The 16,979-nt window shown below is 42.2% G+C and overlaps 1 protein-coding gene and 1 long non-coding RNA gene across 3 annotated transcripts; one reads left to right on the top strand and one right to left on the bottom strand.

Moving 5' to 3' along the window:
* Positions 1 to 2,492: 2,492 nt before the first annotated feature.
* Positions 2,493 to 7,176, bottom strand: PSPH (phosphoserine phosphatase). The gene is made up of 5 exons (XM_042830184.1): positions 6,906 to 7,176; positions 6,187 to 6,321; positions 4,830 to 4,975; positions 3,890 to 4,038; positions 2,493 to 2,679 (listed from the first exon to the last, which is right to left on the bottom strand). Exons 1-5 carry the CDS (start codon positions 7,124 to 7,126, stop codon positions 2,569 to 2,571), a joined length of 762 nt encoding a protein of 253 aa, XP_042686118.1. The 5' UTR covers positions 7,127 to 7,176; the 3' UTR covers positions 2,493 to 2,568.
* A 5,861-nt stretch (positions 7,177 to 13,037) lies between these two features.
* LOC122166422 lies at positions 13,038 to 16,555 on the top strand. 2 transcript variants are annotated; one of them, XR_006170802.1, is made up of 4 exons: positions 13,038 to 13,445; positions 14,521 to 14,593; positions 14,742 to 14,917; positions 16,317 to 16,555. It is a non-coding gene; the product is annotated as an uncharacterized LOC122166422 (long non-coding RNA). The 2 variants fall into 2 exon arrangements; XR_006170801.1 differs by having other exon boundaries at positions 13,038 to 14,593.
* Positions 16,556 to 16,979: the final 424 nt, after the last annotated feature.

Raw genomic sequence — 16,979 nt, 5'->3', positions numbered from 1 at the left:
ACTTTCCCATAGCTCTTAGTCAGGAGACCTACTTGAAGACAAAATGGTTATCTGCCTCATAACCTATGCTGCTCTCCAGCTCTACTGTGATGGGTTATGTTCAAGTAAACCAGTAGCTTGGTTGTAATATTGAAAGTAGCCTCATGCTGCTTTATTCTCTCTTAGTTTTTAGTTTTCCAGTATTTTACAAACAAAAGCTGCTCACTGAACTAACCGATCCTTCCGGTGCCTCCTGCTCTAGGAGGTAGGGCCTGCTGCTGGCCCACTGGAGGGGGTGTTACTTATTTCTGAACAGTCAGACCTAAAGAGCTCTTGTGAAATCATTGGCATACTGCTGTGTTTCCATAGCAGTCACTGGCAGGAGGTACTGTTGTGAATGTTAACATCTCTGTGGCACAAAGCCCCACGTACCGCCGTCTGCTGCCTGTGGCGTTAGTGGAATTACATACACTCGAAGCATGTCACAATGTTTGTAGGATCTCTAACTATAGCCATGTAGCTAGGTGTTTGTAATTCAATGGAAAACTGCAACAAATAGAAGCACTTCTTTGCTTCATAGCTGTACAGTTGTACAGAAATGAGCTGAATAAGAGCAGACAGAGTTTACACTTGTTCTGCCCGTGCAGTCTTGCCTAAACAAAGGCAGGATTGTACATGGGCTGCCCTTGGAGCTGGCTGAGATTCTTCCCAGGGAGAATTTAAAAGAGATTATGTTTAATACTCCTAGAAGAGCTCTGGTGAGCAGCCTGCCAGTTATGGGCTGTCTTGTCTTTTGTGGAGATATATTAAACTATATAGAAATATGCAGTTTAACTGTATCTATTTGTTTCTGTTTGATTTTTTTTTTTAATCATTCTGCTTTCCTAGTGTTGAAATACTGTTTGTAACTTACTGCCTCTGCTTTTTGCCCAAAACTTGAGATGGCATTGCTGAGAGCTGTCACTCATCACTATCCATGGCTCTATTTCTCCCCTTTCCCCATCTATCTTTTCTGATGATACAGCAAAATGGGCAAAACATTTAATTGCTTTTAATTGCTGATGGTGCTTAAATATGGACAGGATCGCTTCACCTTGATTTAATCATATTAAATTAAGAAAATTTTGTGCAAGTTGTGCAAGCCAGTAGTGGTTATCTTGTGGAGACATTGTGAGGCTCTGGAAGGTAAGCATGTCACTTTTTAATCTTCCAATCTATGCAGTGTTTGGTGGGTTGGGAGAGGTGAACCTAAGAGTTACAGGATTCAGACTGATGTGCAGTTTCAGGTTTATTTGTAAGCACACAGAACATATGAGCCTGCATAGAGAGTTTTGTCCCCAGGACAAGTTATGTCGTATCAGCCCATCTTTCTCCTGCGACGTTATTATGTGGATGGAAGTGGAAGACAGATCTTTCATTTTGTCATTAGTCAAGCTTTTTACATTATCTCAGATGAGATCCTTATAAGTCAGGGAAATAAAAGTACTATCGTGTGTCAGCAGTGCTGGTTAAAAGGACACACAAGAGATATCAGGGATTTGCTGACAAAAAAAGCACAACTTATCAAGTGAGTTCTGCATAAGGTCTCGCTTGGATCAGGCACTGTAGCAATAGAAGACACTCTTAAGAAACAAGGATTCATTAGCTGAAACCTCAGAGAAATACTTGTTTAGAACAGGTTAGACTTCTGGCACAAACAGTTTGAGGGTGGTTGATCCACACTTGAGGCAAAAAAAGAGACCAGGTAAGTTTCCCACTGTTTTCTTAATCAGTAGACATTTTGTAAAGATAGGTGAGTCAGCTTCCATCCAGTTATAGGTTGACAGAGAAGAGATTGTTAAATAAATAAAACACTTAAGTAAACAGTGCTACCATCTGACAAAACTACAGTTTCAGAGTTTGCTGGTAAGTGTTTTAATGAGGTAGGTGAAGCATCAATTGCCTTAACATATGCTTCTGGGATACTGATGAATATTGCGTATACCTTGAATTTGCATGCATCTCATGCCTTAGGCTCCATAGGTTGAGTAACAATGATGTTGGGTAACAGACTACACCTCAGGTTCTCCTGTAACCATATTTTAATGAAGTCAATGTTCTATAGGTAGGAAATACTACTGAATGTTCACTGTTTAACCTAGTTTGGAGATTCTTTGGAATGGAAACTATTTACCTCTCAGATGATATTGTTGATTGGACAAACTTCTGTTGATGGCCACCTCATTTTTCTTTTGCTACCCCAGCGAGATAGAGGTATTTGCTTCAGTGGTTTTGCAGCAGCAGGTACATGACATTAACCAGGGGCCAATCCATTAAAGTGTTATTAACTTATTGATATCACCTTGGGTCTTCACTTCTGAGTGAATAATCAACTGACCTTTCCACTTTGGAGAAGATGTTTTCAAAAGATCTTTATATTTTCATTGCAAATTATTTGATGAGCATTTGCACCAGGCATTTCATATAAGAGAAGTACCCAACACTCAGAATCATAACAAAAAACAGAACACACCTTTGCAAACAAATATATGTTTAATTGCATTTTATAGATGTCTTACAGCTGTTAAATATATTATTCTACTGTATAATTTATCGTTCTTCCAGTTCCTTTAGCAGTTCATCAAAATGAGTAATGTACCATTTGGCTTTCTCCTTTACTTGCTTTCTGATTACATTTCCTCCAAATCCAATGAAGCAGTCCTTCAAAACACAAAGAATGGGCACATATATTATTGCAGTCCTGTTTAAGGTATGGAGCATTTCAGCAATTAAATTTGTTTATAAGATTGTATTTTAAAATTAGTGTTCTTGCCCACCTCTTCCCCTATTCATTTCTATATTTAAGAACAGGAACTTCATTAACAGCTAATTTTATGCCACTTTGGTTATTAGAGTTTTGTTCCAACAGCAACAGTAACCTCCAGGTTGTCCAGATCTGAGATTTGTGCTGAAAATCTGATGTGGCTGTGATGCAACACAGAGCCTTGCTATTCAAGAATGAGTTAATACTGAACATGCATGCAGCACCTCACAGTTATCCCTATTCTGTTTATCTTAACTCTGTTTACCTCATTTCATAGATACCAAAAGTAAACATTAACCATGATTTCAATCATTAACCATGAACAGTCATCTTTCTAGATTTTAGAAAACCAACTGCAGTGAAAATAATGTTTAAAATTTCCACTGCTGCTTTTTTGCATTCGGGTAGAAAATATTAAGCAATTAATAAGCTCCTTTGATCACGCACATACTTAATGGTAAGGGACCTGCTGCCATAAGTCACATCAGCAGTGGCTCTCAGAGTTTGTTCCTGTGCACAAGGACATCTGCCCATAACACTGGCCAACCAGGGGCACTGGGGTATTTTTTTGTAGAGAAAGGTGCCTGAGATGTGACACCATTAGGATCTCTCTCATCTCTGAAATGACCACTTATAAAAGCTGTTTTTCTAGCTACTTATTCCATCCCTGAGATAGGGCTATCTTCAAAGGTATCATCACTTTGCAGTGAGATGAACCCTGTTGCTAGGCTGGTATCAAGTAAATTGTGCATCAGATCTGTGTCAGATCTTCATACTTAGCACCATTTATTAGCGTTCAGAAGTGGAATCTTGATAGTGATTGAACCTCTGTACAGGGCCCTGTGTGGAGGCAAACACTGGCAGTGTAGGTGGGAAAGGCAGGCATGCTATCAGCTTGATTTGCAACAAGTTGCTAGGCTTTATGCAGTTCTCTTGGACAAAGCCAGCACCCTGGCTTAGGGAGTGGAACATTTACTGAGTTTTCAGATGAGAGAAACCAGACAACGCAGCTTTTCTAGAGGAAAGTGCCTACACAGATCCCTGAAGTGCTGCAGCTCTTCCTTGAAGTCCTATAAGGAATTTAAGCTGCGGTTTTTAAATACTTACAGCTGGAGGACAGGCTTCCATGTCTGTAGCTCCATCTCCAATCATAACTACTTTCTTAAAGTGGAACTGTTCTTTCAGATGAGTGATAACCTTTCCTTTTCCCCCTGATTCAGCTGTTGGTTGTGTTTCATCAAATCCTGCATATTCTCCTAGAACAGTAGAAGGACGAGTGAGGCACAGCATACTTTCATGTCAGTGCAGAAAGATAAATGCCTATGGTGTTTTCTTCAGAATGCAGCTAATTACATGCAGTCCTGTAAGCTTCACAATCAGCATTCCGAAGAAGTAATCAGAAGGTAAGCATAAAAATCAGTGTTTTACCTAAGTCTTCAGTAGGCTATGAGCAGAAATGCTAGGACAAAAGTAGAAACCCTGTATGGTAGTGTGTCAAATCCATTCCCAGCCACTCTGATCCAGTCTTTCTGGTCTAAACATTTGAAAAGCCACATCCAGTATGAAGGATAAACAGTGTACAAAACACTAAGTAAGAACCAACCACATTAACCACAGTTCTACTTGATTACACTCGCTTAAAGTCCAAAGCAGCTGCACTAAAGTTAAGTTCGTTGGTCACCATACATACCTCAAACTCACTGAAAGTGAAGTTTGCTTCGGAAAGCAGGTAAGTGTAATAAGCTCTTTAAATTTGAAAGAGTGAATGAAATTCTGCTGTCAGCAACTGTAATGCTTTTTAACTTTGGCACAAGTTGCAGTTTAAAAGTACTGCTCTATTTCATTTATCTGCAAAGTGACTTAAACTCATGTTTTTGGGGGAAGTCTTGTAATTTTCCTACTTGGAGACAGACTTAGTCTTGGAGCTGGCTGGATTCGTAACAAGGCAATTTAGTCTGGACAATATCTGTAGTACAATATCTGACAGTTTGAACACCAAAAAAATGGCACTAATTAGTAGAGAAAATAGCTGTTAGGGGAACCTCACCATTAAAGTAAAACTTCAGCCTGTTTGCAAAAACATTTGCTGTAGGAATGTTCAGCTGTAGGGCCACGTGCTCCACGATGCTCTGAAACCCCCCGGAGACCAGGAAGACCTGAACCCCTCGTTGATGAAGCCTGTTCACCAGCTCCCTGGGAAGAAAGAAAGTCACCAAGTGTGAGAGCCAGGCAGCAGCTGGTATGTAAGGTGTGTAAAGGGATACGAAGAAAGCCAAAATACATCTTTTCTAAACAAGGCTATCCATATATTTTGTTAATCCACTTTACTTAGGGTGTATGCTGCTTTCCAGCTCCATCCTAATCTGCTCCTAGAAGTTTTTCCATCTTTTCTTTGCAAGTTTGTGCTGGAAAAGAGCTGAGCAAAACCATCTTGTCTAGAGGCAAACAGGTATTTAGTTGCTCAGAAACGAGCACTGCCTAGAGATGTTTCCTTTACACTTTCATATTGTTCATGTTTATTCCCCTGAACAAATGAGACCAGATCCAGTACACTTTGTTTCCTGAAGCTCATTATAAAACTAGCAAGAAAAAAAAAAATCTTTGGTACTGAAAAAGAGCAGAGAATGTAGAGAACATAAAACCACTGCACAAAAATGCCCCCAGAAGTGGGCTAAGAACTATGCAGAGTGCAAACATTGTCTAACTCAGAACTGCTTGCCCAAATACTCCGTGTAATAGAAGGCACCAGAATTACAGAATGAAGTTTTCAGACATGATTAATGTCAGTGGGACTTAAGGGCAGGCAATTAAAAGCTTTACAAAAGCTGGCTGTAGAGGCAGGAAGATCAGCATACAGTGATGTAAGCAGTAGAAGTGATAGTAGTAACAGCTAAATACTGGAAAGCAAAGTGGAGGCTTAAAAGAGGCTACCCAGAGAGGGAGGAAGAAAGAGAAGGAGTGAAAAGGAAAATCATGTGATTCTAAACACAGAAACAATGTTCCCTTTGTGGTTGCATCTAGCTATGCCTTCTACAGAAAAAGCTGAGCATGTGCTTCATTTTAAGGAGAAAATACAAGCACAGTGTTGTCTTAAACCTACTGTATGTGCCAAAAAGAATTTAGATTTACAGCTATGGCCAGAATTCATAGTAAAGGAAACATTTCAGTTGTTTGAAACAATCTGAATAGCAAGAAAAACCTTTCCAGATAAATTAAGGTTTATTCTAAACCCAAAGGTGAATATAAGTATGTATTATATATATATATGATGATATTTAAGTATGCATTTGCCCTTCGTGATTTTTTTTTAATCATTAAAGCCTCACTAATGTCACAGAATTTTGTTGATATATTCTATGCATTTTTAGAATACTGATCATTAGGCTGTTGCAGTTTTTTCTTACCGTATTCCTGGTGTTAGCTGAGGTGGATTGTCAGATATTAACTTTTGCACTTGTTCATAGGAGGGCCGTATGAGTCCTAGTCGTGCTGTTAAAGCTGCTTTGAATGTCACAGTGCCACCCATAGCTCTGCGGGTCCTGAATTGAGATCCAAACACAGCAGATCAGTGACACTTAACAAGTTGAGGCTTCTCCCAGGGACTTGGTTCAACAGCACTGTCAAGGAATAAGCTAAGAGCTCATTAGTTCTAGTTATGCCATGCTGCCTACGTTGTAGAGGACAAGATTGGTACACTGAAAAGGTTGGTCGTAATCACTGGTGGAAGAGCTGCACAGATCAGACTCTTGTAAGACCCAGTGGCACAAAGGAAAACAAAAAAAGCAAAGGTTCTTTCTGTGAGTGCAATGTGAACCATTGGAAACACTGTTCCTGAACTGCAGGCTGACTGATGTCTCTGAAATTAACAGGACTTTGCTGCAAGTTTCAGTGGAAACATCAGCCACAAAGAGGTGAAAGGAGTTGTCCCCTCTCCTGCTTCTCATAGTAAGGTTCTAACACCTCATGCTGGTATGTCAAAGAAATGTACTTCAGAAAATTTTAGTATAATCTTGTTGAGTGGCTTCAGAATTTAAAAAAAAAAATAGTTATTTCATTATGCTCAACCTCATCCAAGCTTACTTTTTACCACTGCTCATGTGAAGTAAACAGCAAATATACATACATCTCTGCAACAGCATCTCCAACTCCGCAGAACTTGGCGAGCTCATCGATGCCTTCTTCCCTGATGACTGTACTGTCCACATCAAAGCACACTGCGTCAGCGTTGCGGAAGATTTCTTTCATCTCCAGAAGGGACGCCATCCTTTTAGGAACCTTCTTACTGTAAGAAGATAGGATGCATTCTTTCTGTGAGTCACAGTACAGGACTCCGTCTTGAGCCATTGGAGCGACTGATCTGGTGGTGGCGAGAAGGGTCGAGCACAGCCTCCTAGCCAGCTTTTATCAAAGTGTGAGCAGTGGTGGAAGTCTGGCTCGGCTGCTGATTTGCTCTCTGCTGTTGCTGCCTACTGATGTTCAATTTACGTGATAGGTGGGCTGTGGAGCTGTGGACAGCTGCTGATTTGCTCAGCAGGTTCAGCCCATTGATGTTCGTTACGGGTTCAAGGCTGTAATACTTGGCATTTGCTCAACCATCAGATTGCCAACTACTGTATATGACTCAAAATTCTCTCTTCTTGCCTCAGCTACTCAAATAGATCTTGATTTCTCATCAGATCCCCCAAATGCTGTGTCACATTAGTTGCCCCTTAAGTACATCAGTGAGTGCTAGTCCCTAAATCATGAAGATTTCAATCCTTTTCTATTAATATAATGTGGTGATACCTTAAGGGGTTCAGTGAAGTTCCCAAACCCCAAACCACAACTTTTTCCGTAACAAAACCTGACAAAGGTTTATTTTCTACCTTTTTACATCTGTTCACTTGAAGGTGTTGAGCACTTCTGCAGATGAGAAGCTCAAGGTGTTATTCAGAATATTTTTAGTCAACCCTCCAATCTTGTGCTTTATGCTTTCATAAGGGATCATGTGTGGACCTCACTATTTACCAATCTGTACATTTAGACACAACTTTCGATCTATCCCATGTCCGCATTTTTGCTGAAGTTCAGTTTGATTCTCTCTTTGGATCTCCCAGACTCGTGTATAATTGACCTGGGTGGCAGATGCTTTCTTTTTTCTGGGTTAGAGGAGAAATAGCTGTAACAGCATATCATATTGATTCATTCTTGCTCAAACTAATTTATTTTCCTCCTATATCTCGTGTAAGTTTTCGTGATGAGAGCTCTTACACCCACAAATTTCCACAACATTTTTTTCCCCTGTTTGTCCAACAATCCTTTGCACACAAAAGATATCCATTGAAAATGGGGGACCCGTTGCTACATATCTTGCTGTGGAAGAGCCTGGGAGCTGAACATACTGAAGTTGCTCACCACCAGGGACCTCATCTAGGGACCACCAATGGTAAGCATCGGTGCTGTTTCCTGAAGTGACTTCTGTGTGCCTACTGAGAGGTGACAGCTCAATAGCTAACGGTCAAAGCAGCAAATAGAAGCCTTTGCTTTTATTCCCACTAGGCCTGGTTGTAGATGATGGTCTTTTTCCTGCCATAAGGCAGAAGTGGTTGTCCAGGTGCTTTGGGGTGTTCAGATTAAAAGCTGCTGTTCAATCTGCACTATTATTGCCGGGCTAACTCCTAAAGGTTTCATTTTTATTAAGTTCTTAGGTGCACAAATCAACATTAGAACACACTGCTTAACCAAGGACCAATGCATTAACTACTGTTTAGAAATTTGGGATCAAACCGAGCTAACTGCTGTCTCAGTCCCTCATTGAAAGGTAAAATAACAGTCTGCATAATTAAGCAACCGAATCTTAGGAGAGAAACCTGTTGTGTAGAGCTAAGAACCACATTTGTAAGTTAATCTCAGTTTACCAGGTAGATACCAGTGTTAAATATGGAAAAGAAAGAAAGAAAAGACAGCAAGGCATGTGACAAAGCCATGAAACAGGACTGCTTAAAAGGATCTTCTGGCTATGCTTGAGTTTTGTGGTCTGAACATGGCTCTAATCACCAAAGTGGGTTTGTGGCTTTTGCACATGCTGCCAAGGTGATGCTGTTTCTTCCTTAACGTTGCTTTGTCTTGCAGGTGTGGGTGAGATTTGGAGAGCAGATATCACTCAGCCCATAGTTGGACAGGTCTCTGTTCTTGGTGCATTGGAGCTGCTCCCTGCACAGACATATTATAAGACTGACCTAGCCTTGAAAGCTTCATTCACTAGAGAATTATTTGCTGCATTTATAGCACTGTACATATAAAAAAAACTATTATGGGCCATCAGCATGACATAAGAGAAAGCAATCTCTTTAGTGACGCGTGTTCCCTTGGACAGAGACTGGTTCTGAGCTAAGACCTGGCAGCAGGTGGACACGTGAAACGTGAATTCCAAGTTTACTTTGCATTAGCCTTGGCTTGACATTGACTCCACAGCACAGTTCTGTGCTTTCAGTGGAAGATTTTGATTTCCTGAGCAGGAGGGCTTTGACTTCAGGGCAGGACTTGACAGCCATTTGCATCTACTTGTGCACTAACATTTTTTAAATAGCATGTCATTAGTGTTTTGTGGGTTTTTTTCCAGCTTACTGGAACCATGGGTTTGGTGCCAATTTTCAGGATTTGCTCTACTGGACAAACTTGTTGCATCACTGTTGTGTGACATTTGCGTCATGTTCCAACACTGATTCCTTATTATGCAAAGCAATCACATTGCCTCATGCTAACCTGAGGCTGCACTGCAACATTACCATAGTATGATGCAATATGGCTGCGTGGTGACAGCACTGTTATGTGATTCCTTGGTGAGAACTTGAAATGTATTTTTGGAAACGTCTTCACAGTTTTAATCTGATAAAAATGTTATAGTTAGACACCCTGGGAGGAGGAAGGAGGAGACATTAACTTTTCCTTCTCCCTGCTACCCCCATTTCTCATACTTAATTCTCCTTTAAATATTCCTTACAATGATGAAAACGCTGCTTGAGCCTCATTTCGATGGACACATGCACAAAACTGTGGCTGGAATTAACTCTGTCTTCTTTTTGTTCTACACAATGACTCTTCCTGAAGAGTTGCAGGCTATGGTTTATAATGCCTAAAAATGTCAAATTGTAATGGAAGAATTGTGTTTTTGAAATGCAGAGCAGAGCAATAGTTCCCGATCTGCCTCGGTGTATGACTTGCCAAAATCCTTCTATGTTCAACTGAAGGTAGGCATTGAGTCCTAGAAAACGCAGGCTCATCTGTGGGAAATGTATCATCACACAAGTTGGAGACCTTGTGATCAACTGTAAAATGGTGAAATTCGTATTGGATCAACAGTACTGGAGAACATTTGGGGAAGATTCAGCTGTTGCAGGGAGTCTTGCTCGTGAGAAAAACAAATATTAGGAGTTAAAGGTTGTTAGCTTGGAGTGAAGTAAAGTGCTTCTGCTGTGGTCGGCAAAGCTCTAGGGCTGACCATCACCTCCAGAGGTTAGCAAATGCCACTCCAAACACTAACATACCCAATTCAGTGACTTGTGAATTTTTTTTCCAAAGCCTAAATGTAAATGAAAGCATAAGGCACGGCTAGTTGTGATTGAGCAACAGGCCACGGCAGTAAGGGAAGTAAGTAGAAGAGGGTCTGCTCCTTTCTTTGTTTTCAGAATTTTCACTAGGCCATCCTGCCATGGCATTGAGCAGGCAACTGCCTAGAATTCAGCACCAGGTAACTTTGCAAGGGAAGTAAGGACAGACACAGTAGCTCCTATGGCCAGGGAAATGGTCATGGCTTGGCCCCAAGCCTTTAGGTGTTCAAGTGTTTAGACACCTCGCTAAATGGTTTAACTCTCATGCTGCCCTGTGTGAAGTCAGGAGTTGGGCTCAATGATCCAATGAAGTTGCAACAGGGAAGATTCATGTTGGTTATCAGGAAGAGGTTCTTCACTGAGAGGGTGGTCAGGCACTGCAACAAGCTTCCAGGGCAGTGGTCACAGCACTGAGCCACTGGAGCTCAAATAGAGACTGATTTTTGGGTGTTCCTATATGGAGCCAGGAGCAGGACTCGATGGTCCTTGTGGGTCTCCAACTCAAGATATTCTGTGATTCTTATCTACAGGTAGGTATCATCTGGAAATGTGAGGAAACAGAACTGAAGTTCTGCAAAACTTCTCCATGGGCAAATCTCTAAAGGATTTAGTAAAGGAATAACAGTTTTTAATTCCAGAGTGTTATGGGCCTCTGTGGATGGGAGAGATTCAGTTACTCTGAAACACGGACCATCTGATTGCTTAGATGCATCAATGCTTTTATGAGATGGTAAGAAGAAAGAAATTCCCACAACTAATAATTATGAGTTCTGCCTCTGTATGAAAAAAGGTGGGTAGAAAATCTCTGCACCCTCAGCCACTGTACTTCAAATAGGAAATCTATTTCTATTCTATTATTTCCATGCTGGAAAAGTATCCATGCAGCAAACATTTCAACAGGTTTGATAATAAAATATAGCGGGGAAAAGATGAAGGAAGAAAATTGGAAAGAGACAAAGCAATGGACAAAGAAAAAGCTGGAGAAGGTGTAAGAAAAGTGACAAAGGGAAAGAGGTAGGATGAAAGTTGAGAAGCAAATGGACAAAAAGGAAATCAAAAGGGAAAATGGCATTTCCATGAGATCTCCGTGCCTCCAGACTGCATTAGAACACTTGGAAAAAAACTGGCATTTCCACAAGAAATAGGATCTCTTTCGTAACAGAGAGGGTGGAGTCACAGAAGCAGGCCTAATAATTATGTAAGAACACATGCTAAAGGAAAACAACTGTAATCTTTACTGTTTGCTGACCGGTCAAAGAAGGGCATGTGCCACACTGTGAAAAGCTGGAACATCCGCAGTATCTGCTAGCTGTAATGGAAAAGGAACCTGCAGTGGCACCCAGAACTCTGTGTGTTCTGTGGCAGCTGCATTTTGATGAGAATTTGATGAGATCTTAACATACCCAGCGCGTCTCCACCTGTGAGCTTTCAGAATTGCTGTCAACTGCCACTTTGTATTATATTCACACCTACTGCTATGGGAAAGAATGAAGATTAAGTAGATCTTGATGAAATACTACTTAAAATATCTTTTTAAACGGATCATTCAGGAATATCCTCAGTGTGCAAGCAATGTTTGTGATTCTGATTCACTTTCACATTTAACTGTGAGCATGAGCACTTCAGCTACGGGTGCACAAGAAGACCAATTTTGTTCTCACTTTGCCCAGAGTTGTTTTCCTGGCACCAGTGAAGTCAGTCTCACTGGTTTGGATGAGAACAAAGTCACTGTGAGATACGTTCTCAAGCCCAGTAATGTCTCACTGAACATGCACTGAAATTAATAGAAAAGCAACCACATAAAACTGTTCCCATTGCAGTGATGGGAAACTGCTGCTTAGACTATGAGAGTCAGAGAAGTTTGTTCTTGAATCTTTTCTTAGGACCTTTCCCACTCCAGGTATGATTCTGCTCATGAGAATATCCACAGCAGAGCTTCCATGGTAGCAGTTTAAACAAAGCTGTTAGTCCCTCATTGTTGCTAGTCCTACGTCTGTAAAATGGGATTAGAATGGAAATACATCTTTGTTATGTTGAGGTTTAATTCTCAATATTAGCAGTGTGTTCTGAAAGCTTAAGAAGAGAGATTATAAATCGAAACACATTAGCTATACTTAAGCAAATTGTTGCTCTGTATTCCTGCAAGTACTTTAAAAGTTCAACCCATCCAAAACTGGGAGTTTCTGTGGTTTTTGATATGAAAATAGAAACATTCAGTCCTTAAACTCACCCAGGCTGCTTCTAACTTCCAGGTTTTATGTTCAGATTTTAAAGTATCAGCAACCTGTGTGCAAGTCAAGAGATGGATTGTTAGCAGCTGCACGCTGATATCTGTACAGCAATGCCAACAACAAATTTATTGAAGCACATTTTAAAAGGTAGCTGAAAAGGGCTGAAGGAACCTGGTGGATATTGATAGACATCTCCCAGCTCTCCAATCTCCTCTTGCCTTTCCTGCCAAAATGATGATGCTTCCCCCCTGCATGATTGCATCATTCATTCATGCTGCTGCTATAAAGCAGGCACCACACTGCTGCATCTTGCTGAGCAGCACACAGCCCCAGCCTAAGAGATACAGTTCATTGTCTGTGCGAGAAAAGTATGTTAAGTGCTATGGAACTGAATACACCAAATGCCAACCCCTTCCAAACTGAGAGAAAAAAACATGTTCCCAATGACTTACAGTATGGTACTGGCCGTGGCTGCTGCTGCTGCTGCTGCAAACCTCTTGGCTGCACAAGAAAAGAACGGATCAGCTGAGACCTTCAGTCACATAAATGCAACGGCACGGGCTGATCTGGAAGAAAGCCGCATTTTGTAAATCATTCTTTATAATCTGCTGAGTAAGCCGGCCTGGATGTTTTTTTTAAATGGTTGCACACATGTAACCAGAGAAGTCCAGCTGTTCGCTGACAGGCGTAGGGAAGAGGTGTAACCTTGCCTGCGTCGGGGGAGGAGCCGCTCGGGCCCAGCGCGGGGCGCTCCCAGCATGGGTGGGCATGGCTTGGCAGGGAGCAACCAGTGCGACTGATGGGGAGCTGAACGGCTGCCAGGCTGGGCACGACGCGAGGCAGGTGTGAGCAAACACACGTACCTCCAGGACGAGGGATGAGAGGCGAGGAGGGGCTCTGCCAGGCGGCGGTCAGGAGTTTCTCTTGGCGTGCAATCAGAGGCGTGGGATACGGCTTGCTTTCGCTGCAGATGAAAGATGCATTAAAATGGCAATATTGCATTTAAGCTTCTAATCGACAGCAAATCAGAGCATGCATTATTACATAAGGAAATCTGAAATCAAAATTCATCGTGAGTTTTGAAGGCAAATTCAAATCTGCTTCATAAGAAGGCTCAGTTTTGTTTACCCAGATAAAATGTTGTCAAAGGCAATAGAAAAACTGCACAGCCTGTCTGTGCGTGTGCTCTGACATCGTGCAGAAGGGCTTTCTGCAAACATGGCTGTGGGCACCAGTTAGCAAACAGGACGCTGCCAAGCCACAAGTATGAAGCCAGTCACTTGTTTCAAGGTCAAGAAAGCCAGAGTGCTGATTTAGCTGCTTTTATTTGTTTGTGATAGGAGTCTTATGACTGCTACCCATCTGGGAAGATTGTTCTGCACCGCTGGATACACCGGTCACTTTCTATGCATGATCTCTTTTGCAATTCTGGCATTATTTTCCTCAATCTTACAAGCGTGAACTGAATCAATACCCCCTTTCTGTGCTTCTCTGCCCATGCCTTCCTTTATGCCTTTTCAAATGTTCTTAGCACTCGCATGAACATTTGTCAATGTAAGCATCTATCAGTAAGCTCTCATGTCAGGACGTGCTGGTGCCAAGCGCCTTTGCTGAAAACTGGTGATGTGTTTGCTGTTGTGTTTGGTCCTTTGCTTTAGTTTTATTGTAGCAGCGCAGTATGTTTGAAACAGGTTTAGAAATTGTTTGTGTAAATAAGGTTAAATAAAAACAGATCTTGATAAGGATGGCAGAACACTGCTTTCCGCTAAGATAAGCAGTGTGTTATTTCGCTTGTAAGAATCACCACTGGGATTTCATGCTGGATATTCCCTTTACTTGGCTTAGTTTAACAGAACTGTTGGATTTAATTCGCTTAAATATCATGTTAACAGTTCTAAACCGGTGTAATTTGTTGCAGCTCCAGTGATTCCAAAGGACAATTTAGGCCTTGTAAGCCTCTGCCCTGCATTTGTGCTATGCATTAAAAGCAAGTAAGTAGAACAGTTCAACAACCACAATGAAAAGACTGAAAAGTGAATAAAAGCTTGTGGTGATTTCTGAAACATGCAGCAAAGTGGGCATTTGCTGTGAAAATGCTAATGAGCAATGTTATGATACTGTAACATAAACTACCTGCAGACCCAGGAAAGAACCACAGAAAGATCTGACTGCATGCATGGAGAGAATGCTCAGGAGTTAACAGCATGGCTTAAATGGATTCAGCACTTCTGTATGTGACTGCGGAACCTCTCCATCTGTGCAAAATGTGGAGACCATGAACCTGAAATGTCAGCAGCCAGCCCTACGCGTTACAGGTGTGTAGGATGGAAGATTCCTGCTTTCCACAGGGCATCAGCCCTGCAGGTCACAGAACAGCAACAGGGAAAACATAAAATACACCGTGCCTGCTGCTCTGCCTATGGGTTTGACAAGGCTGCCCTCTACTGAGAACAGCCTGGAGAAAGGATTTTGGCCAAAAAAAAAATTACAAACCAGAGAAGCAAGAATAGCAAAGTGTTTGTGTGTTGAATGTGTGCTCTAGAAACTGGGGCAGTGCTGGGAATTCAGGTGTTCTGACTGGGCACTGAGGCTGTGCACCCTAAATATCAGCAGTGCAGCCTCTCAGGGCTGGGTGGTTTTGTTTTTGCTTTCAGCAGGAAAAGTGAAGAATAAACATTAACAGAATTCCAGAGCGCAGTTATGAAATACCTAGCGTAATTTCCTGCATTTTGCAATGCTCGATGTTTATTTTTAATGATTACAGCAGGAAAACAAACAAACAAACAAACAAACAAAAAAAAAAACAACTGAGTAAGGAAGAAAGGAAGAAAGAAAAGCAGCCTCCATCCTAAAGAATCAGCATTAAAATATTTCACAGGAGGTGCACCCTGCTCTGCCAACCAAAAAAGCTCCAGACTTGCAGTATATGGTTCTCAGACATCAACTCTATCTAAAACACGTAAAAATCAGAAACCCACGCATACTGTCATCTGTCCCCTCCAGACTTGTGAGTTGGAATGATGGGCCATGCATGGCGCTTTGCCCAGAAACCTGAAATCCTCACCCAAAACAGCAGAGCAGGTTACCAGCAAGTGCCATACCCTACTGCCAACATCAGCAGGGCTGGTGAGCCTGCCCTTACACTTGATCCTCACTGAGCATTTCAGTCAACCTCCCCCAAAACTGTACAAATTGGGTACAAAATCATACTCGACAATGAGGGTTTACTACTCGTAGCTTGGAGTTTGCTACCTTAGCTTAGTGTTCACTACTGGAAGCAGCATGGAAACAGGAATGGTCCATTGCATTGCTCAGCATCAATGCAGTGGATTGCAGAATCTCTGCATCCCAAGCTGCCAACTGTGGGAAGGCGTGTGGGGATTTATTCGGCGCTATCCATTATTTTGGGGGGCAAGCACTTTCCTTACAAAATGAAATAAGAGTTGCATCAGGCCTGGTATTGCCAGCCACCCCAGGTGCAGCAAGCAGGTGTGTGAGGGCATAGGGCTGGATGGGGCAACACGGTGCAATCTGTGGTGTGTGTAAGGAGCCCTGGCAGCAGCTCTCAAGTACAACTATCCATCTTCTGTCTCTTGGGAGCTCGAAGCCGTTACAATGTGTACACTGTGCAGCAAGGACTGGCCCCTGTAAGCTCAATGTTTCCAGCGCTCCACCAGGATGCCTTAACTTTAATGCTGTGTTTTACTTCCACAGGTCTCAGCATTGCTCGGGGAGAGTATTCCCCCATATTAAAAGACTTGCAGAGCGTTCAGAACCTTGGAAGGTACATGGGCTGTGCTGCAAGGTGGTGGCTGCAAGGGTGCTGAGCTGATGGAGCTGCTGCCTTGTTAGGTAAAATGAGGTAGGTAAGATGATTAACCTCAGTTCTGAATTTTGACCAAGAACCACTTCGATTATTAATCCATGCCGCTTAACTATTAATTCTATCAACCTAAGGTTAAATTGGCGTGTTTAATTATTGATTCTCATGGTTCTGTGAACACGGCTAGGATATCTGTCAGATGAGACAGGCGGTGGAGTCACCACAGGCATTCAGAGCCATGGAGATGTGGCACTGAGTGGGCACGGTGGGCTGGACTTGGGGATTTGAGATCCAACCTGAATGATTCCATGATAATGAGTGCATGGGATAAGAACGACCAAGGATCTCAGCCCGTTCAAAAGCCTCGTTCACACATTCATCCCCTCGCTGCAGCGGACAGAGCGAAGTACCCATCCCAACTGCCCCCATGACCGCCCGCCTCCCAACCGTCGCTTCCCGGCAGCCCCTCAGCGAGAGGGCGGCAGCTTCCGGGCAGAGCGACAAGCCGCTCAGCCAATGGCGCTGCATTTTGGAGGCCTACGGACCAATAGGAG

The sequence above is a fragment of the Centrocercus urophasianus genome, unplaced genomic scaffold, assembly GCF_019232065.1.
Source record: "Centrocercus urophasianus isolate 14NV4802_14NV808 unplaced genomic scaffold, USGS_Curo_1.0 seq_33, whole genome shotgun sequence".
In the NCBI taxonomy this organism is placed as follows: Eukaryota; Metazoa; Chordata; class Aves; order Galliformes; family Phasianidae; genus Centrocercus; species Centrocercus urophasianus.
Note: the sequence above shows the minus strand (reverse complement) of the source record. Positions and strands in the feature narration are given on the sequence as shown.